The following is a 25,642-nucleotide window of genomic DNA, read 5'->3' as shown; positions in this document are numbered from 1 at the left end:
TTATCTCCAGAGCATCCTTTGTGTGCAGTCTGTGTCAGGATGGTAAAACCAAGGTCCTGCATTGATGGCATCTTGCAAATAGACCTTGAAACCAGGGAAGGGATAAATGTGTGTGTCCATACCTGCATCTGTGGCCACCTGTACATCTCTCTGGTGTTTGGGGCATGGCTGGGGCTTTCATTCTGTTATTTTGCAGCTGGGTGGTCACTCAGGCTCAGGCAGGACCTTCAGTGACAGCTTTATCTCTTGTTATTACATCCACTTCTTTGTAGCTAGCAGGCACAGGGGCTAAAATGGTTATTACTCAAACAGAAATCTTCTGGCTGCTGTTAGGATGCCAAGTGCTGTGGGTGATCTGCAAGCAGGGGCTGATCAAATCATCTGCAGACACCTTTCCTTCTGGTGCCCTGAGGGGAATTCTTGCTGAATCCCAGGGTCAGACACCACCTCCATCTGCTGCAGCTCTCACTCAGGTACACGGTGACCTGAGAGCCTCAGCTCAGGGCTCTGAAACACTGAAAACATCTTTTGGGGATGCTTAAATTCAGGGATAAGGAGTGACAGCACAAACCAAGCTGTCCTGACACGAGGACAGAAAAATCCATCTGTTCTGGAGCCATTTGGAGAGGGAGAGCAGAGACAGAGGAGTGGAGAGGTACCTGAGTAAGGATGTTGAGAAGGAAGAGCTGGGAGAGAAAAAAGGGAGTGGTGCAGAATATCCAGGCTTAAAAGTAGTTTGAGAAGCAGATTCTGGATGGAGGAATTGTTGTTTAGTGAGCAAACAGAGATGATCAGCTCCTGGTGTGGTGAGAGCCCTGGAATAATCTGTCCAAGTCATGGCATGTTGAGTCACTCCAAGCTTCTCAGCACAGGGAAAAGAATCCTGGAAAGGCTTGAGACTTGAAACACAGATCCCAGTCACCCACGGGTGAAGAAGTTTAAGCTCTGGATGATCAACTTGTAACTGGTCAGAGAATCACAGAAATTTAGAGGTTGGAAGGGACCTCTAGAGATCATGGAGTCCAACCCCCCTGCCAGAGCAGGGTCACCTCCAGCAGTCCCACAGAACACATCCAGGTGGGGTCTGAATGTCTCCAGAGAAGGAGACTCCACCACCTCCCTGGGCAGCCTGGGCCAGGGCTCCCTCACCCTCACACTGAAAAAATTCTTCCTAAGATTTATATGGATTTTATATCCTCCAGTTTATACCCATTGCCCCTTGTCCTGTCACTGGACATCCCTGAGAATCACAGGATGTTTTAGGTTGGGAGAGATCTCCAAGATCACCCAGTCCAACCTTTGACCAACACCATAAGGTAATTACTAAACCAGCAGTTTGGCTCCATCCTCCTGGCTCTCTCCTTTCCATATTTATCCCCATTGCTGAGCTCACCCCTCAGTCTCCTCTTCTCCAAGCTCCCAGCTCCCTCAGCCTTTCCTCCCCAGAAGCTGTTCCACTCCTCCATCACCTTGGTGCCTCTGTGCTGGGCTCTCTCCAGCAGTTCCCTGTCCTGCTGGAACTGAGGGGCCCACAACTGGACACAAGATTCCAGATGTGGCCTCCCCAGGACAGAGCAGAGGGGCAGGAGAACCACAGAATGTTTTAGGTTGGGAGAGATCTCCAGGATCATCCAGTCCAACCTTTGACCAACCCCATAAGGTAATTACTAAACCAAAAGTTTGGCTCCATCCTCCTGGCTCTCTCCTTTCCATATTTATCACCATTGCTGAATTGCAATCACCATTTATCACCATTGCTTACCCCTCAGTATCTTCTTCTCCCAGCTCCCAGATGGCTCCATCATCTCTCATCCTTGCTGTGGATGAGCACAGTGGTCTCAGGGTCCTGAAATATCCTGGGGAGCCAGCAACAGATGTGTTATCCATGTCCTGAGATGTTTGTGCTGTTGGATACTTACAGGCTTTAAGATACTTTCTTTTACTGTATACTTAAAACTAAATTGTGACATGGTTTAATAGTCAGACCTGTGTTTTTTAAAAAATTAATGACTTAGAAATGTCTTGGTCTGTTAAGGTTTTGAAGAGATATGGCACGAGGAGGGGTGCTGAGTATGATTCTTAAAATAAGTGTTTGGCCCCTGACTCCTTCCTCTCCTTTGTCACGTGGAAATATTTCAGTGTAAGTTACAAGTTCTCTAAGAGATGTTGTAACTTGTACAGCTATTCCTGAAAATGTGATGTCTCTCTTGACTGGAATGAGTGCTTTATTGGCCTGCTAATGACCAGTTATTTCTGTGAAGCAACTAATGCTTACCTGTTTTCCTTTTTCAGTGGTCACAGGAGCTACTGATGGGATTGGAAAAGCTTATGCAGAAGAGGTAAGAATTCTTATTACTTGACAGTGTGTCTTGATCCCTGGCAAGCAGTAGGTCTTATCTCCTCACCTTAACATAGATACCTGTGGAGAAAGAGGTGCCTTGCCTTGCCTCCATCAGCCAGAAGTTGTATACCCCTTTTTGTTAGTTTTCTTCATTTGCAGCTTCTATTTTCAACCCTTACTTTGTCCTTCAGTTTTTATTTTTAACTTTTTTTCTTTTTTCAGTTGTAACTATTTTAACTTTCTCAACCCCTGGTATTTCCTTTCCCTGGTATTTCCAGGCACTGACTAAATGGCATTTCTAGCTGCCTCCAGTATGTTCCAATTATTTCCTACAGTTCATGAAGTCTCTGAAGCTGGGTTTTACCTTTCTCTCTTTTACTGTACTTTTGCTCTTGATGGATATGTGGCCTCTAAATATGGTACTGGAATAAATTGCTTAAAACAGAAAGTGCCTGTACGTATGGGGCAATTTAGCCTATAAGCCCAGAGAACATCATGACAAATAGTGCTGACTACAACAATTTATAACAAAAATAACTTCTAACTCCAGTACCAGTCCCAGAGTCAGCCTCTATGTGCTCATTTTTGTGTTCTCTGAACCTCCAGCATCACTTGGTGTGGAGGAGATCATCAGCAGTGGATAATTCCCTTTTTTTTTGGACTGTTTTATTCTGTGGAGCCCATGGGGAAAGTGGTGTTTGTCTTCAGATTTCCCTTCCATCCCCCAGCCCCCAGGTTTATTTCTACTTTGCAAAAGGGTAGATGAGAGAAGTTGCTTTAGGTTGTTGCTTTGGTTTGGGGTTTTTTTAGTCTTCCTTTAAGGCACTTCCTCACCTGCTTCCTAAGGCAGGGAAGGAATTTTACTTGAGAACTGAGAACTTAACATCTACGTACAAAAAAGTGTCAGAAAGGCAGTGCCACTATGTATTAACTTTGGATATATTTTTAATTTTTTTTTTTACTTTTCACTGGATCAGGGACTTAGAGTGGCAACAAACATTGCTCATTTTCATTGCAGAATAATTCAGATCTGTACCTCTCTTCCTGCTGACACTTTTTAATGGGGTGGTAGATGTGGTTTGATGACCAGGATATGCTCTGGCCACAGCTTTTCTACTCCATGAGTAAATGAACTCTTATACCTATGCTTAGGAAAAAAGTGAAACTGGAACCTGAGTAAAGTATTGAGTGCTGGGCTACATGCCATGGGTATTTTAACATACCCTGCAACATGACCATGGGTATTTTAACTTGGCATATTAACCTTAATTGTGGGTAATAACATTTTTTGCTCTGACTTAAAGGTGTTGTTAAGAGTTCAGTAAAAATATCTACTGTTGGGTTTCTATTTTAGAAGTGTACCTATAAAGCTCTATTGGATGACTGAGAAGATGATTCCTTTCATAACAAATTTATTAACTAAGAAGTAGCACTGAAGTATTTGTCCTGGCTTACCCCTTGTCTCTATTTTAAATTATATTTTTTTTCAGACTCGCTGCTCGTAGATTGTTGTGATGTTTGACTAATTATGCAGTCCCTTTAATTAGGTTACTAACTTGAAAGCAATTTATGATTATTCTTATTTTCTGTGTTGTTTCCTTGCAGTTAGCAAGACGTGGGATGAAGGTGGCTCTGATCAGTAGGTCGAAAGAAAAACTGGACCAGGTTGCTGGTGAAATAAGTGAGTTGAAAACTTCTTCCCTAAACTTCACTGACCTGAAATTATTTATATTATTTATAAATAAATGTAATTGCACATGAATTACATTCATGCTGATGTACACAGCTTTTTTTAAAAAGGTTTGCACTTGTGCACAGTGCAGATGTTAGATACAAGTGGTAAAGACCTTGCAGGTGAATTTTACAGGTGGTCGTATTTAACTTCTGAGAACAAGAGAGCAGAATTTTGGAGTAAGTACTGGTAGTCTTCCTTAAGAAAAGCTTCCCAAGTCATACCAAAATACCACGTGTCCCACAGGAGCTCTCTACAATGACAATAAGGAGAAAAACATGTAGCCATGACTTTACCTTAATATCCCCTCATCCTGGAGCAAGTTGGATTTCATGGGCTTCAGTCATAGGGGTTGTTTCTTTGTCACTGAAAATTGTTGGAAACATATTCTTTATGTATACAAATTTATTGTGAGGAGCTCCTACACCCCTTTCCCCCCCTTTTTTTTCCTTTTTTTTCTCTTTTTTCCTTTCTCTTTTTCCTTTCTCTTTTCCTTTCTCTCTTTCCTTTCTCTCTTTCCTTTCTCTTTTTTCCTTTCTCTTTTTCCTTTCTCTTTTTCCTTTCTCTTTTTTCCTTTCTCTTTTTTCCTTTCTCTTTTTCCTTTCTCTTTTTCCTTTCTCTTTTTCCTTTCTCTTTTTCCTTTCTTTTTTTCTTCTTCCTTTTTTTTGCTTTCTTTCTTTCTTTTCTTCTTTCTTTTCTTCTTTCTTTTCTTCTTTCTTTTCTTCTTTCGTTTCTTCTTTCGTTTCTTCTTTCGTTTCTTCTTTCGTTTCTTCTTTCGTTTCTTCTTTCTTTTCTTCTTTCTTTTCTTCTTTCTTTCTTCTTTCTTTTCTTCTTTCTTTTCCTTTCTTTTTTTTCCTTTCTTTTTTTTCCTTTCTTTTTTTTCCTTTCTTTTTTTTCCTTTTTTTTTTCCCTTTTTTTCTCTTTTACTTCTTTTTGTTTGTTTGTTTTGTTTGGATCAAGTGTCCAAAGGTCAGAATAGAGAGCTGTAAGTTTTTTTGGCAGTGACAAGTATTTATAGTCCTAAGGATGCACAGGGGATGAGTTAATATGTTTAAGAACCTGGATGAGGGATTGTTTCTTCAGGAAGTGTCTGTAATGCCAAAAATAAGGGAGCAACTTAAGTATTCCAGTCATAAGTGTAAAATGAGTATTTGTACAGGATCATTTAGGAGAAATCTTCCTCAGGTCTCATGCTGACAAATGATTTTCCAGTCAGAGCAAGGTATAACCATGGCACACAAGAATTCCTCCTGTAATCTGTCTCTTTTATTAAGGCAGATTTCATGCAAGGTTATTAGTTTATGTAGAGTATGTCAAGATAAAGTGAGAAATGTAGCCTTGTGTGTACAGGGTTTTGATAAGCAGGAGTGGGAGTTGTGTACTACAAAGCAGGTTTCTCAGCATAATGATGTTAGGTAAAGAAACCTTTAAGATGATGTGTCTCTCTTACCCTTCCTTCTCTTGCTGAGACTTTTCTAAAATGATTTGTTTGCATAATGCAGATAAGTGTAAGAGCTGTTCTCTTTCAGAGGTCATAAATGTATTGGGTTTGGCTTGAGCTGAGTAAAACTTTTAATAAAAGTGCTTTACTGTTAAGTCAGACCTCAACAAACTGTCCCAGAGGAAGTTGTAAGGGGCTCCTTAGGGAATGTAAGGATGACTAAAAGACTCAAGGACTTCAGCTTGCTTACTGGCAGCACTTTTGGTTGTTTACTGAAAGACAGAAGCTTTTTTATTATGTTGATGCAGGTGCCACTGTCTCTGGGTTGTAGTGTCCAACAGAAGATTAAACTTTTTTCTGGACAGTGTCTGTATTCAGGTGAGGAGGTGGTGAGGAGGATGTTGAGGGGGTGAGGAAGATGTTGAGGTGGTGAGGAGAACGTTGAGGTGGTGAGGAGAACGTTGAGGCGGTGAGGAGGATGTTGAGGCAGTGAGGAAGACGTTGAGGCGGTGAGGAAGACGTTGAGGGGGTGAGGAGGACGTTGAGGCGGTGAGGAAGACGTTGAGGGGGTGAGGAGGACGTTGAGGGGGTGAGGAAGACGTTGAGGGGGTGAGGAGGACGTTGAGGGGGTGAGGAGGACGTTGAGGCGGTGAGGAAGACCTTGAGGTGGTGAGGAGGACGTTGAGGCGGTGAGGAGGACGTTGAGGCGGTGAGGAGGACGTTGAGGCGGTGAGGAGGACGTTGAGGCGGTGAGGAGGACGTTGAGGCGGTGAGGAAGACGTTGAGGCGGTGAGGAACATTCCCTCTTAGTGCTTGCTGCAACCTTTGCTGTATCCTCTGCTGGTTTGGAAGTTGTTGGCATTGCTGATCAGCATCTTGCATCCGGGGGGGTCAGTGCAGTGTCTGGAGAGACCTTTGCTGCTCCAGGTCCTGCCAGGCATGGTGTGAGCAGAGCAGTGTGGGTGTCAGTGCCCACATAACCTCTGTGAGCACTTGAAACCTCCTGCCAACCCAAAAGCAGCTGCAGGGAGGTGTTTTTGTAGTGTTCCCTGCAGTAGCTGGGGGGAGGTTTTGCTGCAGGTGTGGGCGTACTCAGTCACGTTTCTTCCTAAGAGGTGTAAAGTTGGCTTGCTAACTAAAAGTGGAGCTGACAGAAGTATCTACAAATATCTTGTTCTGGAATCCAACACTTTAGTGGGAAGAGACAAGCTTCCTCAAAGTGGTCAGAGCCCTTTTTTTTTTTTTTTTTTTTTTTTTTTTGCAGCAGTCTGGAAATCTCTTCCTCCTTGGGAATTAAGGATGGTGCTGACAAGACAGATAAATCTATTGCTTTCAGCTTCTGGCATGTACATGATAGCTGCTGGAGGAGCTTTTCAGATTAAAAAAATAGGTACATGTACCTATGTAGAGCAGCTTGTAATACATAATTACTGTGAGGCCTCACCCAAACATTTTTCTGCTTTCTTTCCTAAACTATTCTGAAATGAGATGACTCAACGTTGAGTTTTCAGAACATTTCTTTTGACAACACTGAGCTGCTTGAAATCTATACCTTGTTCTCTGTGGCAGATGCTGAAGGATTTGGATAGTCTGCATAATCAAGCAAGCCCGAGTTCCACTTCTAGATCTTGCTAGGTTTCAGCTGGACAGAAATTGTACTCAGGCTCATGTGGTCTCTGCAGGCTGTTGGCATGTGTAAGATGGGTGACTTTTACAGCTAAGGCTCTAAGTACTTGTGTCTTACACTCCTAGGCTTCTAAGGTAGCTTTAAACTTCTTTATGGTGATCCCACATTTGTTCTTCAACTTGATCTGAGCTTAGTTCTCTGGAGTAATGGCCCTTAATCACTTTAAGGAAGAATTGCTCCTTAACTGCTTCCAGTGACTTAAGCTGTCAGAGCTGTGCATCTTGGCTGTTCCTTCCTTATTTTTGCTGATTTAGGGTCCTGCTTACCCTGGTGACTGGGTGACAGCTTTGTGGGACAGGTCAGAAGGGAGTCAACTCAGAGGGATGCCCTCCTTGATCTGTTGCTCCTCGACAGAGAGCATCTCAGGAGTGGAGATTGGAGGTGGTCTCAGCCCCAGTGACCATGAGGAAATTGAGTTTAAAGTCCCTGCTGGCAAGAGAAAAAATGCCAACAAAACTTCAATAATGGGAGAGCAGATTTCAGGGAGCTTCTGAGTCTCCTGGGAAAATATTTTTGCAGGAGCTGGGGTTCATGAGTGCTGGGCACTCTTTAAACATCACCTCCTGAGGACACAGGGACAGACAACCCCAAAATGTCAGAAGTCAAGCAGATGAGGCAGAAGAGCAGCTTGGCTGAACTTGGATCTGATCCTGCATACCAGGCAAAAAAAGAAGGTGTATTCCCAGTGGAAGCTGGGTGAGGCGACACGGGAAGAATACAGAAATGCTGCTGACTACTGGAGGGAGAAAATTGGAGTGGCCAAAGCTCAACTGAAGCTGAAACTGGCCAGAACTGTGAGGGACAATAAAAAGAGGTTTTTTTCTAATACATTAATGGCAAAAGGCCATGGAGAAACAACATTGGTCCTTTACAAGGTAAGGACAGCCACCTCACCAACAGGATATAGAAAAAGCAGAGGTATTTAATGCATTCTTTGTCATCACCACTGATGTTGGACCAAGGGGGGAGTGATGTTGGAGTGCCCAAAGGAGAGCCAGGAGGATGGTGAAGGTTCTGGAAGGGGTGAGTGATGAGGAGCAGCTGAGGTCACTTGGATTGTTCAGCCTGGAGAAAAGGAGGCTGAGGGGTGACCTCATTGCAGGGGAAGATTTGGGGCTGGTTCTGATTTCCTCACTCCTGTGACCAAGGACAGGACTCAGGGGAATGGGAGGAAGGTGAATGAGGGGAGGTTGAGGTGAGAGATCAGGAAAAGGTTTTTCCCCCAGTGGGCAGCTGAGCAGTGGCAGAAGCTCCCCAGGGAAGTGGTCCCAGCACCAAACCTGCCCCAGTTCAAGCAGCATTGGGATGATGCTCTCAGGCACATGGGGTGATCCTGGGGGGCCCTACACAGGGACAGGAGCTGGGATTGAGGATCCTGATGGGTCCCTTTCCAAATCTGCAGGATCTATGATTCTATGGATGGACAGGTGCCTTCTGCCACAAATAATGAGGGCTTTTGAGCATCAGGTATGTTCATTTTTTTAAAGAAGAATCCTCTTATGCTCTTAGGATACTTCTTAGGAGTGGTATCTGTGGGCAAAACACAAGTTGCATAACCACCATCATAAGGGAAGGACTGATGTGTCTTACTGGATGTTAAATGCCAGCTGACCTGGATCTAATATTTTTGTGTGTGTATGCACATTAATCTGGCTGTACTGCTGGTACAGGGAGGCCAGGTGTTCTCAGCTTGTGTCTCAGCAATAGAAATTAGTGGATTAAATGTGAGTAGTTAAAGACCAGAAGATTTTTCCAATATGTCTTCAAGCATGTTGCAAAGCTGACTTTTTTTTGCAGGATACATAAGGTGGTGTAGGATTTGCCATGAAAAGGAAATCCTGCTTTGTGTAGCTTAAGAAGTAGAACACAGGCCACAGACTGAAGAAAAAAAACAAACTGAATTCTCTCTTCAGTGGTCATAGACCACCTTGGCATGGAATTCCACAGGTTTTATGGGAATATATTTGATCTTCTAATCAAGTTTTCAAGCACAAACACTGCTGACTAAGGACAGGATGGTCCCAGTCTGGGTCATGCTACATCACTGTTCCAGCACTTGTTTGGAGTGTCTGTTGTAGGACATCATTAAACCCTTCAAAAGATTCAGGGAGGATCAGAAAGAAAACTTTTGTCTGAACAGAGACAATTATTTGAATGCCATGTAAAAAGGCTGGTTCCTAATTTGCTGTGTTTGACAGGGAGGATGGGCCAGGAGCTCTCAGATGCTCTGTGCCAGCAGCTGGTTCAGGAGCAGAAAACTTGGGAAACTGAGGCTGAAGAACCAGGATTTGGCCATCCCCACATCCAGGGTCACTTGTCACTTTTTTAGCATGTTGAGTTCTGTTAAACCAAATCCTTTCTTATCTGTCAAAACTGTGAAAGCCTTGCTGAGGAAATGATGATTTTAATACAGTTTGGTTTTGGATTTTTTAAAATTTTTTCATTCAGGAATATATTGTGGTGAGGGAAATAGTTAGTGGCAGTGTGCTCTTTGTGGAGAAATGGAGGCTGCTCCATTTTGCACAGGTTCTAGAGGAAAATTCTTCAGGAAAAGATAATCTGTGAATGTGAAAAATAAACATTTTTTTTCAGTGGTGTAACTAATGGATAAAGCAGGCTTCATGTGCTAAATCATGTGCTTCAGTGCTGAACTGGGTTCTATAGCACTTGGAGTATTAGACTAATAACCAGGGTATGTTCCCTGCCAGTAACACTTTGGAGAACCCTGAAAATTGGGATTTTAAGTGTCTGTCTTTTGCCTACAGTAAACACTTTTCTGGGGATGCTGAATGCAAACCAAACTATCCAGGACATAAAAAATAATGCTGAATTAGCCTAGGAGCTTGCTTCACTACTTAAATGCCTTCTAACTAATGTAGAGTGACTGATTTAAATGTCCTGAAATTGACTTGAGAGGTAGGACACAATTTTTTTTGTTAATCCATACTTCTGTATCTTTCAGTGTCTGTAAGTGACTCTTGGATTGATTTTATTCAATAATTCTCCTGGTCATTCTCAAATGTACTATGTTGAAATTAGATCTGAGTAAAACTGGGTTTTGGTTTGGGTTTTTTGTTTGTTTGTTTGTTTTTGTTTTTTTTTTTTTTTAATTTGTTACTGCTCTAATAAGCACAGGGCTGGAGAAGTTTGACTTTTCTTTTCCAAAGGTGATTAAAATGTTGATGTTTCCATGTACATACATATTCTGTGCACACTGTCACAACCAGGCAATAATACTGACATTAAGGAAAACTAAATGTTACAGGAAGTATTGGAAAATAGTCCAAATGCCCTTCATAAAATGAGTTAGTAAACTAAAAATAGCTTTCTTCATGCTGTGTAAAATCCAATACCACCACCAAGTATCACAAAAGCCTTGGGGGGGAGGTGAAAACAGCATCAGGGAAAGAAGAGGGAAGGACCAGGAGTTGGAGATGCTGCCTGTTGGATGGTACTGACATCCCCACGTCTCAGGATGCTCGTACCTCTGGAAGAGATCCTGGAACAGCAGCTTCAGCCCCAGTGGGTACAGAGGAAAAGCACACAAGGGCAAAATGAGGCTTTTTTTGGGGAGGCAGGAGAATGGTGGGAAGCAGAGGCTCTTGGGGTCAGTCAGACCTTGGAATGGTCTCCCAGGGGAAGGGGGGGATTCCCCCACTTGGGAAAGTTGGAAGTCTCAGCTCCAGGGGGTGCTGGGACATCTCCTAGAAACAATAAGATCAGAAGGGTTGGACCAGGGCATCCTGGAGGTCCCTTCCAATATGACTGTGGTTCTATGCTTCCCACCCCCAAATCCAAAACCCTTCCTGGATCAGCAACAAGGGTGCTGCCTCCCCTGATTCTGTGATTCTAAGAGGTTCTATGCTTCTTTTCCTACCCGTGCACCACATCCTGCAGCACTGGCTGCTCCTTGCACACAGGGATGCCCTAAAAGCCAGGGGCTGGGGCTGGACACCTTCCCTCCCCTCAGGACTGCTGCTGGTGGCATCCCCAGAGCAGCCCCAGTGCTGCTTCTTCAGCCACTGGAATGGTCTCCCAGGGGAAGGGGTGGATTCCTCCACTTGGGAAAGTTGGAAGTCTCAGCTCCAGGGGGTGCTGGGACATCTCCTAGAAACAACAGGATGAGAAGGGTTGGAGCAGGGCGTCCTGGAGGTCCCCTCCCACCTGAAATCCTGGGATTTTTATGGTTTCTTGGGGTGTGCTGGAGCAAAGAGGGTGTGAGCATGGTGAGCATCCAAGCTGTGCTTCAAATAACTTCAATGTTTGGAAACACTGGGATGCTGTGAGTGTGCAGCCCCCCTGTCTGACAGCTTCTGCAGCTGTTTTCACAGCCTGCTGGATTCTGGGCTTTTAGTTTGCTTTATAATTAGGACAAGCTTGATTTAGGGAAGCTTATCATGTTGAGCATAATATTTGGGTGAATGGGCTTAATGATTGATCCTGTGTTGCTAAGAATGTTTGTGTGACTTCCTAAAGCTGGAATATGTTTTGACGTCGAGGCAGTCAGAGAGGAGCAAGTATTAAAGCATTTTTTCTTCCTATGTTCTGTAGTAAAAACACTGCTTATACACATGGAAAACTTCAAATGTCCCTTGTGGATCAAGGGTTTGAGAATTTTGGCTTAGAGATCATTTTCTGCTGTGTCCTAGGTGACTCTGCTCTGGCAGGGAGGTTGGACTAGAAGATTTCTGGAGGTCCCTTCCAACCCCTGACATTCTGCTGTGATTCTGCTGGGTTGGTTCTGAAAGCTGGCAAGTGAGGGGTTGATTTGGATGTGTGCAGAAACTTGAAGCTGTTTAACTTAATGGAACATTTTCAGTAAGGTCTGGCATTTTTTACCCATTCTGTACTTCTGTGTGATCAGATAATTATTTTTTTTTTTTTCAAATATTCACTATTTAAAGGCTGCTGTACCTATGACCAGAGCAGTAAGTAGGGAATCCCCTGGCAGTGTTGCATGTGTAGCTGAATGAAAGGAACCTGAAGCTTTTCCTCAGTTCCTGACCAAATGTGCATGCTCCTCTGCTTTTAAAAACATATTGATAGACAGCAAGGTCTATTAAATTGTAGGCAGGAAATCTCATTATGCAATGCAGAAAGTGATGCAGGGTGGCAGCATCCCTGCCCCTGGAGACTTTTTGCAAGCTAGGTGCACTTTCCCTTAGTTGCAACTTAATTCAACTTCTGTTATTCCTGGGTTTACCTGTATTCCAGAGTTTTCTAGGAATGTCAAGATAACTTATAATAAAAATACTACTGTATCAGATGTTGTATGTCTGCTCCCCTCTGAGCTCTGGTATTCCCTTCTTCTCACCATGGAGGGATGAACACTTGGCACTTCCCTATCTCTGCTGCTTTCCAGGTCCTGGGTGTCTTCCCTGCTGATCTCCAGGCTCTGCCCTCTCTGCTTTCCTCTTCTGGAGAAATGAGGAGCCTGAGCTGTCATTTGGGGCAAAACCTGATAGTTACACAAGTGGAAGTCTCATCCCTCAGAAAGGATGACCCCTTGGGTATTCAGCTTATCTGTGGGCTCAGGAATGGAAACATAAAATGCACATGGCAAAAGAGCACAGAGGGTTTGCTGTACATCACCTTTTTTCCATCTGTTGTCTGTGTCCTGAAAAATATTGCAGGTTCTCCAGGTTTTTTTTCCTCTCTTTCCTCTCTACACTCCTCTGGCAATCCTGTATTTGACTGGGACTGATGCAGGGTTGGGGAGGAGGTTCAGGCACTGATGTTACTGGGTTAGGGATGGGGATCTCCCAACTTTCCTGCTTTCCGAGGAGGCTTTGTACCCCAGACCCCTCTAATGCAGACATTGCTTGGTCAGGGAACTGAGCTGCTGCTCCTGACCACGAGGCTTGTGTCTGTCTGCTTTTACCTTTAAGTATACCAGGTTACTCCTTGCAAGTTACTCCTTTCATCTGTGTCTGAAAATTTCACTTTCTTAGCATTTTCTTAGCCTTATCAACCAAGATTTCAGTTTAAGGGGCTCTGAATTTTTTGCAGTCTTCAAAAAAAAAAAAAAAAAAAAAGTAAATTTGAAGATGCCTAATTTCTAGCCAACTTCTCAGTTCTTTATTCTTTTTTATTTATTTTATCCTATTCCTTCAGGATGTAGCTCACTATAGTTTCTAAATCCCAAGTGTGATCCTTTTTTTTCTGGTGTTACAGCTAATCTGGTGCTAGTTTGCACCTGTATCTTTTTAGTACTAAAGGTGTACCCTAGTTTGCCTGGTTATTTAGTGTTTTCCTTGCATAGCTTGACACTGGATACATGTCCTGCACATCTCCCATCTCTGTGATGTCCCTTTCAGTAACTCAGCAGCTTAGAGATGGGAAATCGGGGGAGTGCTGTCTTTTCAGCTGTGGCTCAGGATGGTGCCAGTGTCCTTTCTCTACCTTTCTGTTCTCAGTTGTGACTGTTCCCTGGCTGCCTGCTTGCTGAACTCCATGCTTCGAGCTTCACCAGTCTGTCCCAGTCCCTCCCAGTGCTGCAGCATCTTTCACTTGGGCATTTGGAGGTCCTGTTTCCATTGTAAGGTAGAAGTGGGTGCATCCTCTTGGCCTCTTAAGCTTAACCTGCTCTTAGAGCAGCTTTTGTTCCTTCATTTTTAAGAGAACACTGATGCCATTTGTGACGTTACTCTGTGGGAGAGTAGAAATTGCTTTCCTGTGAACTATTGGGGGCTTAAATCATACCTGAACACATGAGTGTTCCTTTAATAAACATTCTGAACTGGACAATTTAGTTCCTGATTTTAGAGTGTCAAACTGCATCTCTAACCAAGTTTATTTGACCAAACTCCCATGAACATCAGACAGTGTCTGCATGAAAATGAACAGTTGAGGAAGACCACTGAGAGCTGGAATCATAACATGATCCACACCTTTCAAAGTCTGAGTGTATTTGAAGTTTCTCATAGTGGAAGGAAGGTGGAGGATAGGTGTGGCTTTTGGTTTTGCTGTCTCCATTCCACCTTCCTTGTGCTTGTGAAATTCAGGAAGATTTGTAACAGCTGAAAGGGACAGGTTCAAATTCTGAAAAATCTAGAAGGTGCACAGAAGTCTGACATGCACAGGAAACATTTTCACAGTTGTGAAAACAAGTAAGTGTTAACATCTAAATGTTCTTTGGCTCAAAATTGAGAAAGAATGGAAGTAAGTTACCTTTCCAATGCCAGCAACCAAATGTCAGTGCAGGATCAACCAATGCATAGTGGCAGGAATGGGAAATTAAAAAAAAAAGTGGCTGAGGCATGACCAAGGAAGAGATAGCAAGTCAAATCATCAGGATCAGTACTAGAGTATCAGGAGTACCAGATACTTCTGCAGATAAATATGTAGCTTTTTCAGATCCTCTACCTGCTGACTGCAGACACTGACTTGATGCTTTTTTTTCTCTCCCCATGGCTCCAGAGTACCTTATGGTCTTCAGGCTGAAAGCTCCACTAAGGAGTAACAGGTTTTCTCATCTTGGACAGCAAGATTCCAGTCACTGCAAGATAGCCTGGATTTAGGACATAGCCTGCTTGCTTTTTTCTCTATTCTACTACATCTCAGCAGCTCTTGTGCAGATGAAACAAGGAATGTGCCCTACTCTCATCTAGCTCATCTGTTTCAGAACATCTTAATCTTTCTTAAGATCACGGAGTTTCCCTTTTCCATTGTTCACAGAGATCAGAGTGCACCTTTTTACTCTGCACCTAATAAGGATGAGCTTGTGCAGAAGCAATTTAATGCTGTTTGCATCATTGTTTGGCATGGAACCATTTTATTAGGTATGTTTCCTCATCTTTGATGCAGTGGATCATCCCACCCATCACAGATTCTAGGCAAAGCACAGGATATACACAAGTTAGAAGATAGCTGAACACTGGCATTAAATGGGGAGGGGGTCTGGTCAGTGGATGGCATCTGCTGGGGCCAGATAATCCCAGATGTTTTCCATGAGCATCCCTACAGTTGGTCTCCTCTGGCCACACCTGTAAGCAGTCTTCTCCTTTTCGTGTGTTTTTATCCACTGTACTACCCCCCCTCTGTCCACAAAGGGCATCTTTAATGTTTCTTTGCTAATTTTCTAAAAGCTTCAAGAAGAGTCTTAGATAAACAGTGGTGGGAGGATTTTTTTTTTTTTTTTTTTTTTCCTATTTATAGTTTTGCATCTTCACGTTTTTCTTCTCACCTCATCCTCTCATCCCCATCCTTTCAGTGATTTCAGAAGGCTTCGAAGCTAGCTTGGTAGCAATCCCAATGAAGAGTGTTCAGCATGAAAGTAGCAACTGAGTGAAATAGGTGAGGGTGGGGTTTGGGTCCTTGAAACAAAGCCAGAGCAGCTAAAAATGGCACATGTGTGGCTTCAGCTCTATCAGCCCACTCCAATGGCACAAATTAAATGTGCCCCTAACACTGCCTTGAATTCAGGTGTCCTGCAAGACCTGGAATGTGTCTGCTAAACATTAGAGCAGCTGTGTTTCAAAAATAGACTGGTTCTGACCCCTGATGTTGAACTTGATTTTTTCCTCTGACGCGATCACAGGGCTGCTGGCTGCAGTAGGGGCTTAATGCTATTCCCGTTGTCATTTGACATAGCAACATCTCTCAGGGGATTTTTTTAAGCAATGCAGCTGTTCAGGAGAGATGCAGGGGTTGGGGCTGGGGAGGAGAAGAAATAATTTCATCTGCCATTAGGGCTGTTGGATTGGGGGGGGGGGGAGGGAGGAGGGGAGCGGAGGCAGGCAGCAGCCCAGGGAGTTCAGTGGATTCATGATTCTGCATGAATGGGCAGCAGGATCATGGGAGTTGTGCCTTTGCCTTGAATGGAAAGGAGCATCACGGGAATCTGGCTGCTTCTAATCTTTTCTGTGAATGATTCTTTCCCTTTAACATGGCACTACTTTTATGAATGGCTCTGGGGGCAAAGTGCTGCAAAGTCCTTTGTGGGCGGTACCTGGGTCCCTTTGGGGGAGGACAAAGGGTGAGAGTCAGGTGCAGCTGAACACAGAGATGCTCTGATGTTCCTGCTCTGCTCTTTTGAAGCCTGAGAGGACACTGCACTAATTGAAATCCGATGGAATTAGCTTAGTTTCATGGAAGCAGAAATGCTTTCATAGGAAGGTTTTTCAGTGCCCGCCTTCTCTTTCCAAGTGCAGTTGGGTACGTGTGGTTTTCCTGCCCTGTCAAGGATGGAGATGGCAGCCTGTCAGAGCAGTTTGGGAATGGTTAAAGTGAAAGGTCTGTTCTTCGGGTTCCCTTCTTGATTTATGTTCAAAATACTAAACATTCAAAAAGTTTTACGGCACCAGAAGCGAGAATGGAAATAGAGAATGGAAATAAAGAATTGTTTTGCTTGGTCTGAAGCCACTTGTTTAGCTTTTGGCTTAAGCAAGAAAAAGTGTTCTTGTTAAGTTGTCCTTTAACACTATTGTGCACCTGAATTTTCTGATTTCTGCAGGTTTTCTGTACAAACCTCTCTGATTTGTTTTCTTTTTTCTTCTTTCTTTTGTTTTCATTCCTTATGAACAAAACTTGCTGAATCATTTGATATAATTTATGCTCTTCCAAGAAGCAGCTTAATGTCACAAATATCTTGGTCAGGTTATGATAAAATTCAAGGATTCCTACTGCAGAGGTGAAAGTGTTAATGTGTAGTAGAAGCTACTTCAAAAAATATTTTGTAAAACCATAATATCTGCTTTATTCTGAATAGCTGAATGGTAATTTGACTATTTCAAGCTTAAAAATTTTTTTTTTTTTTTTCTAGAGGAAAAGTACCAAGTGGAAACAAAAGTCATTGTGGCAGACTTTGGGGAGAGAGAAGATATTTATAATAGAATCAAAGCAGGATTGGAAGGCTTGGAAGTCGGCGTTTTAGGTTTGTATCTGCTCTTTCTGAATCTTTCCCAGTGGTACTTTGTTTGGACATGCCTACCAACTTTTCCCATATTGAATCCTATGGAAATCAATTGGGAAAAGCTGGCATTTGCCTGTGTCACTGCAGGTTTGATGTGCTTTTTAGCTTTTTGTTGGTCCACGTCATGAGGTGGTGCTCAGGTGTGTGCCTGTCAGGGTTTAACACTGGCCTGGCAATGAAACCGAGTACCAGACGCTCTCTATTAATCTCTCTCTCCTCCTTGATAAAGAAAGGAGAGAGAATAAGGGAGAGAGACTGATGGGTTGGAAACTAAACTACACAACTTTAATGAAACAGTAATGATAAATAGGAAAAATCACTGAATATATACAAATATACAGGAAAATGGATACCACATTCCTCCCCCTTTTCCCCAATAACTCTCACGTCACCACCGAGGCTGCAGGGCAGCCCTGGGAAAGTCCAGGCTGGAATCCTGGGGTCAGCAGCAGTTGGGATCAGGAGGCAGGAACACACAGATATGGGCTGGCACGGATCAGGAGCACAGGCAGAGGAATGGATGGAATCCTTCCAGGATGCTGGGTGAAGGAAGGGAAGCAGGAAAGGCAGGAAGGGCAGGCAGCTGGAAGCTGGAAGCAGGAAATCTGGCTTGGCCCTCGTGATGTCTCAAATTTATCCTGAGTATGAGGTGTATGGGATGGAATACTCTGTTTGGTCAATTCTGGCATCTCTCTTGTCCGTTCCTCCCCAAAGGAGGCTGCAGGTGGGACCTCTTTATTCCTTCTGGAGGGTAAAATGTTCCTCAGAGCTGAGCAGTGTCCTTGGCTCTGCACACCAGTCTCTAGCAGTAACTATAAACATCGAGTGTTATCAGTCCTAGGAGCACACACTGACTGAGAAACTTGCTGTTAATTTCAGCAAGTGCAACTACTTACAAGAGACTGAGCTGAAAGCAAAAGTTCAAGACAGAAAATCACCTTTATCCTGGCCCAAACCAGGACAGTGCCTGTGTTCTAGGAACTGTAATGAACATCTAATGTTTTTCATGTGTTCTTTGCTTCTCTTTACCTTATGGCTGCATGCATGGGGACTTGTCATGCCATCTTAGAACTGAAGGGAACTCCAAATGCTGAGCTCCAGCTCAGCAGTGGAGCCCTGTGGGAGAACCATTAACTTTTAATTACTGAGCTGGTGAAATGGAGTCCTTACAATACAGCGTCAAGTACCTGGCTCCTGCTTCAAAAGTTTTAAGCTTCTTCTGGTCATGTTGGTGAGCTGCAATTCTTTTGCTGGTAGTAATATAACATACCCCAGTATTTTTTTTTATATTAAGGAGTGCAGGTGATGGTAGTTCTTGAAAAAACAAGGTGATCTATCCAGTTACTTTGTCAAATCTAGAACTGGGGTGATTTCAAGAAGGTGTTTATCCTAAGTTAAGAGTTTAAAGATAACAGCAGTCTGCCTGAACCTTTTCTGAACAATGGTGTAAAGGCAGATTCTTACCAGGTTCCTGGTTCTTTCACATGTATCTATGCATGTCCTGTGGTTCTGGGGTTACTCTGTATGGGATGAGAATTTGGGATGGTTAAACATGGCTCAGACGTCTATTGGTACATGAGTGATAAAATGCTTCTTATCACAGAATTAATTTAACTAACCTGAAGTACAGTAATTGGAGCTAGAACTGTTTGGTTTGGGTTTTTTTAAAGCATATTTCCAAACCAAATTGCTACACATCTGATACAGTGTATGAACTTCTTTGCTAATGGATGAATCTTGTTGTAAGATGTCTGCCCAAGAAAATAGTGTATGAAAAAACTCAATTTAAGAAAAAAACCCAAACCCTGACATTAAAGGATAAAGCCCAGAATGTTCTCTGATACTTCTGACAGATTTGAGTTATGTGCAACCCGTGACACCCAGTATTTTCATTGTTATAAAAGTTTAAATCCATTGGAGTGATTGCACCTGTGAGCAAAGTGTCTTGTTGGAGAATAGTTGTGACAAAGCTCTGGATGCCCTGTTTCTTTTTTCTAAAGGAAATAAGTTCCAAAGAAACTTTGAGGATTAAAATTAATGTCTGTTTAATCTGTCCTGTCAATACCAGCTCAGGGAATGTAAAGCTTGCAAGCTGCCTCTCACACAGCAATCACTGCAGAACAGTCCATTACTTAAGTGCCTCAAAACACCAAAAAACCTCTTACTGTGTGAAGTACAAACACACATCCAGGCTGGAAGGGCTTTTATTATTTTTTTAGGTTGTGATAAGATGATGGTGATGTGGAAAATGATGAAAATCTGGCTGTAGTCTGGCTCGAAGTGGGCACTAAAGCAGTGAATCCATCCCAAATTTCATGTATGGTTACGACAGGGAAAACAAGCACGTTCCTCAAACAGATCCTGGCTCTTGCTTTTCTTTACGTGAGCACCTTGACTAAACACATGGTAAAAATAGCAACTAAATGCTCTGGGGCTGTGTATTCTCTAGCTGAGTTCCTCTGCTTTTTTTCTTGCAGCCATTGCCAGTGCAGGTTTACAGAAATCTCTTTCCCAACTCGTCACTAGCAGTTTTAGTAAATCTCATGCTTGGGCTCATCAAATTACATGATATGTGGTTTGTTTGGTTTTTTATTTTCCCCAGATAGAGCTATATTAATAGCAACTGCTTGCCAGTGTAATTTTTCAACCCAGATGATGGATACTCCAGAAAAGGCTATATCTTAATTTTATCGTGGCAATTAATTTCATGCTTTAGTGCCTTATATTTTAAATTCCGTAGCATTTGTTGCAATACAGTTTTGTTGCTGCTCTGCTTTTTTTTCCATGGTTTTGGGGAAGGCAAACATGGCTTTCAGTGAGAGCAGCCATAAGGGATGACTTCTCAGGCTCCAGTATTTTTTTCTTCTTCTTTGAGGTCTCAGCTGGAACAGGAGGTGTGAGAAGCACTGGGAGCAGAGCACAGTTGCCAGTGATCAATGCTGTTTATTTTTTAGCCTTAAAGACACAGGACTTTCCATACACACTGCTTACATGGCTGCTGAGTCTTAACTGAAGTTCTTAGAGACTGAAATCCATGTAAACTTCTTATTTGGAAGCTTCTTCTCACCCACGTAGGAAGGCTCAAAGAGTTTGCATAATGTTTTGCTGTCTGTGTTCAAAACAGCGTCTGTCAGTGACTTGGAACATGTGCTCTCTACAGCAAGAGCCTCAACAAGCAGAGGTGGGAAGGATTCCTTTTCCTCTTCCTGGAATTCTCAGGGATTCTCAGAAGGAGCTGGAGATGGGCTGTCTCCCCAGCATGAATCATATAAATAGTCTGAATTTAGAGAGAATAACCCAGGTTAGTCCGAAAAAACCCTGCCACAGTTGGGAGCCAAAAGCCTTTCCAGAGAGATGGACTGAAAAAAATAGTTTATTTTAGGGTGAAAAGCAGGGAAAAAACCTGGCTCACGCTGGCAATAGCAAGATTGGGCCATCTTTCTTTATAAAACTTTCCTCTTTCTAAATACAGCAAATGTCTGCTGGGATTTTGCCAGCTCCCTGCTCCTCTCAATTCCTGTATTTTCTAAAGGCTATCTGAGTTGAAGATTTGAATCACACAACATGACTAATGAAGTAAGGCTTTCCATAAGGACACAAGAAAAGCTGTCATTTGGGAGAATCTCTGCTTGGACTTGGTGCACTTTGCCATTACCTCTCCTGCACCTTCCTTGCATCTCTTGCCATCCCTATTTTTTCCTTAAATTCCTTTCATGTCAGACCTTCAAATCACAGCTCTGGGCAACCAGGTAGGGGCTATTTTCTTTTTTATTTTACAAAAAAGCTACCAGTCCCCTTGGAGAGTGTTTCTTACCCCCTTGCACCCTCCTGCCCTAAGGGTGCTGAGTGCTGCTGAGCATCCAGAGCACTTTGGGATTCTCTGGGGTGTACGACACTATATGAATGTAGAATGTTGCCACAGCAACCAAATGTCACACGATTCACTTGCGTAAGATGAACAACAGATACTTAGGAAACGGAGATCCCATTTGCTTGCTTTTTTTTTTTTTTTTTTTTGCCTTTGTCTCCACATCAATTTGCTTTATTAAGTTTGAGGCTGCAGAGCAGCGTTGCTTTCGAGCAGTGCTGGACGTTTTTTCCCCTCACTAGTGGTGGGATTCCAAAACAGATCTCTTGGCTTCGTGTCTGCTGGAGAATAAAACCTTGCCCGTCTGAGGCACTGGGGGGAAAAAAATAATAATTAGGTTTAAGTAATATAATCTCTCAGTTCATTCTAAGGGCTGCCAACAGAAAAAGATGCTGATGGGGAGGGGACAGCTTGCTGTGGTGACACCTCTGTGTCCTCAGCCAAAGCAAAGTGAAGCAGAGAGAAGCAAAGCAAAGTGAAGCAGAGAGAAGCAAAGCAAAGTGAAGTAGAGAGAAGCAAAGCAAAGTGAAGCAGAGAGAAGCAAAGCAAAGTGAAGCAGAGCAAAGCGAAGCAGAGCGAAGCAAAGTAAAGCAGAGCAATGCAAAGCAAAGCAGAGCAGAGCAGAAGCCCTTTCTCGAGCAGAAGCCCTTTGGGCTGCAGGGTTCCGAAGCTCTCCTGCCCGCGGTACCTCCCTGCCCGAACCGTCCTGAGCGCTGCGGCGGGGCCGCTCCTGGGCTCCTGCTGCCACCTGCTGGACGATCGGACCGGACCGTACCGGGCCGCTCCCTTCTCTTCCCCCCTGAGTGGACCGGGTCAGCAGCCCCTCTGCATCCTGCTGCTTTCCTCTGCGGGAATCCGTGGCTGGGACGGTCCCGGTGCCAGCCCAGAATCCAGACTGAGGGATTGGGGTTGTTGAGCCTGGAGAAGAGGAGGCTCCCAGGTGAGCTCAGAGCAACCTTCCAATATCTGAAGGGGCTACAAGAAAGCTGGGGGAGGGCTTTGGACACGGGGGGGTAGGGAGAGGAGAAGGGGAAATGGTTTCCAAGTGGGAGAGGGGAGATGGAGGTTGGAGATGAGGAGGAAATTCTTTGGGGTGAGGGTGGTGGAGTCCCCATCCCTGGAGGCATTGAAAAGGCATTTGGAGCTGGTCCTTAAGGCCATGGGTTAGGAGTTGGCTGTGGTGTTGGTGCAAGGTTGGGCTGGAGGAGCTTGGAGGTCTCTTCCAAGCTCAGCATTCTGTGCTGAGCCCCTGTGCCAGGTTTGCCAGGGAAGCTGTGGCTGCCCCATCCCTGGCAGTGTCTCAGGTCAGGTTGGATGGGGCTTGGAGCAACCTGGGCTGGTGGGAGGTGTCTCTGCCCATGGAAAGGGGTTGGAATTGGATGAGCACTGAGATCCCTTCCAACCTAAACCAGTCTGGGATTCTATGAATCATTGCCCTGCAGCCCCAGGTGCCTGGCCAGAGAAGTCTTGGGGAGACCTACCAGAAGATTTTAACATTTTTTTTTTCCAAAATATTGTTTCATTTTATTTACCTATTAATCGAAAAGGATGTTAAACAGTTCCATTTCATGTCCTGCCAGGCACTGAGAGCTTTTCTTTGGCTGGAAAATCCATTTCTGCAGTGTTTGGAACTCCATGTTGCAGCAGTGTCACTTGTACATTCACATGCTGTGCACTGACATTTCTAAAAGAGGAAATGTTCTTCCCCTGTTCTCTGAGAAGTGGTGGAAGATGTGTTTCCAGCTTTAAAACAATCAGAGAATTAACCTTTACACATTTCAGATGCCTTGCATATTCACTCTCCATTTGTGTGTAAAGCTGCAAGGAAACTTGGCTAAAGGGGTAAGAATATTTTAAAAGCAACACATTAAAAATATTCCTTGAAAACTGCTTTAATTAGAGCGTGCAACACCAGGTGTCATCCAAGCAATCTAATTGGAACTTTGTGCTTCCATTTCAGTGAACAATGTTGGAATATCCTATGTTTATCCTGAATATTTCCTGGATATTCCTGAACTGGATAAAGTAAGTCCTTTTGGGGTACCTTCTACCTCTGAGTTTAGCACTAAATGCTTCATGGTGTGGCAAAAGAATAAAAGTTTGGTTAAGGTACTCACATCAGTCAGGTTTTCTACTTAGAATTAAGGGGTCAAAAAGCTAAGAGATTTATGTGAGCAGCATAATACAAATCAGACTATGGCAGCCTCAGGTTTTTGGTTTTTTTGTTTTTTGTTTTTTTGGGGGGGGGGGTTTTTTTTGGGGGGGGGGGAGTTGTGGCTTTTTTTTCATGAGCTGCTTTAGCTTACGGGGGGATTCAGAAGTGACTGAAGAGGAAGGAGCCAAGCAACTTTATGAATGAAAGCTGCATGTTCTATAACACTGTTATGAACCTTAAATATGGCAGTTTGAGCCAGTTCATAATTTAGACAATCTTGGCTGCCAGAAAGCTGATTCTGGGCAATTTCCTGGTGTATAATTTTGTTTCCAAAACCCCTGTAACTTGCTGTATTCACTATGCTTCTGTTCCTTCTGCTTAAGTATTGGTGAATATATCTGGGGTTTGATTCACCTTCAAATAAGCTTCTTCATCTTAAGTCAAAAAATCTCACGTTTTTTAACTTGAGGAATAAGTTTGAAGGCAATAAAACATTGTTATGAAATGATGAAGAGCAAAATACAGGCCTTAATTTACAAACATCTCTAAAATGTCAGCATTTATTAAAGTTCATAAATACTGCCAAGACTGTTAGGAAATACAGTGTCAGTGTCTTGTTCTTTATTGGTACCAGTCTCTAATCAGAGATTAAAACTTGATCAAGAGCAATTCCCAGACTGGTTTGGAAGTTTGTTACTGCTTTGGAACTCTGTCACCACTACTCCTGCTACTTAAGCAGGAAAGCAAGGAGCAAAGGTGGATGTTTAATGCAAGGTTTAATTTAAACTCAGAGGGTACATATTGTAAATAACTGTGCAAATATTGCTAAATACTCCTAAGTGTAAATATTGATGAAATAACCAGATAACCCAAAAAAAAACCCCTCCAAAACTTTTGTGTCTTTCAGACAATTGACAACATGATCAACATTAACATCATGTCTGTTTGTAAGGTAAGAATCCTGTTACCAACACTTGTTCTTGGTGTCTTAATTCAAAACCTTGGACCCCAGGTTCATTTTTTCATCTTAGCATAACCCATGATACAACTATCAGACTGCTACAATTATTGTATAAATTATACAAATTCAATTTATTTCAAAGAGATTTAGTAGCTGTTTAGAAGAGCAAAGTGTATAAGAAAAAAAAACCCTCTGTGCTGCTTCATGCTGGGTCTTCTAATCCTCCTTGTGAATTGTTCTTTATTCTCCACATGTATTTATTTCTTGGTGTGAGGAACCCTTCCCTCTGCACACCTGAGATGTTTGTGCACTATGGTGAGATCTCACTTTGCTATTTTCAGTGAAATAGATGAGCAAGAAGGGAAATGAGGATCACAGAAGTGTGCATTAACTTCTGAAGTAGTTACCTTCCCACTTTTATATTTAAACTGGAGTTTTTATTTGTAAGAAATCAACTTGACTTCAGCTTAAAACATCTGGCTGGTGCTTTGTTTATTAACACAAGGCCCATTCAGAACTTTCCAAGCTTAAAAGGGGCAAAGGGAAAAGCAAAATACATGACACAGGGAGTCAGTATTGGAGAAAATCCTTGTGATTATTCACTGCTAAACATGAACTTTAGTGTTTTATGTGTAACAAAACTTACGTTTCCATTAGCTTAAGGTTAACCTTTTTCCACAAACCCAAAGGAAACATGAGGTGCTTCAAAGCTGGCTTGAATGAGTTGACTCTTGCAACTGGTCTGATGAGATGAAATACTAAATTCCCCCTAGTCTGGTGTTCTCAGGGGGTCTAAACTGGAGGTGTGTTGTTTCCATGCTTCTGGCAGATATTCACACCTTGTTACAACACAGGCAAAGGCTGAAAATCCAACCTTTGCATGACCAAATGGCATTCCTGATGTCAGGTTAGCACTGCTACATTTGGGGGGATTTATTTAACCCCTTAGAACTACTTGCTGCAAAGTTAGAAATGCTACAGGAGGGAATCTTGAGAAACTTTTGCCCTGATGGAATGACTGCTAGGCTGAGGACCTGAGGTTTTTAGTCATCTGAGAAAGGAAAATGTTGGATTCCTTCAGGATTGTCACCAGAGGAGTCAGTTGTTAATGGGCACCTTTGGAGTTTTTTTCTGGAGTGATCATTGAGCATCTTTTTTTTAAATGTTATCAGCTACACCAGGGGTGAATGGGAAGTGTTGCTCTGCTTAGCCCTCTCTTAGAGCCCTGTGGGATTGGAATGGTTGTGCTGAGGGGATGAGAAGGGTTTTGGGTTGTGCTGGGGGGATCAAAAGGGTTGTGCTAAGGGATGAGAAGGGTTGTGCTGGGGGGATGAGGTTGTGCTGGGGGGATGAGAAGGGTTGGGGGGGATGAGAAGGGTTTTGGGTTGTGCTGGGGGAATGAGGTTGTGTTTGGGGGATGAGAAGGGTTGTGTTGGGGGGATGAGGTTGTGCTGGGGGGATGAGAAGGGTTTTGGGCTGTGCTGGGGGGATCAGAAGGGCTTTAGGTTGTGCTGGGGGGACGAGAAGGGTTGTGCTGAGGGGAT

The 25,642-nt window shown here is 43.3% G+C and overlaps 1 protein-coding gene across 1 annotated transcript in view; it reads left to right on the top strand.

Annotated features, from left to right (window-relative positions):
- Positions 1-25,642, top strand: part of HSD17B12 (hydroxysteroid 17-beta dehydrogenase 12) — an 84,442-nt gene that overhangs the window by 30,864 nt on the left and 27,936 nt on the right. The window contains 5 exon segments of the mRNA XM_030451933.1: positions 2,293-2,339; positions 3,947-4,022; positions 16,965-17,075; positions 22,943-23,007; positions 24,045-24,089. Coding sequence (XP_030307793.1) covers positions 2,293-2,339; positions 3,947-4,022; positions 16,965-17,075; positions 22,943-23,007; positions 24,045-24,089 — 344 coding nt within the window.

This window comes from Calypte anna, chromosome 5A (assembly GCF_003957555.1).
Source record: "Calypte anna isolate BGI_N300 chromosome 5A, bCalAnn1_v1.p, whole genome shotgun sequence".
Classification (NCBI taxonomy): domain Eukaryota; kingdom Metazoa; phylum Chordata; class Aves; order Apodiformes; family Trochilidae; genus Calypte; species Calypte anna.
This window is presented reverse-complemented; position numbering and strand designations above follow the sequence as displayed.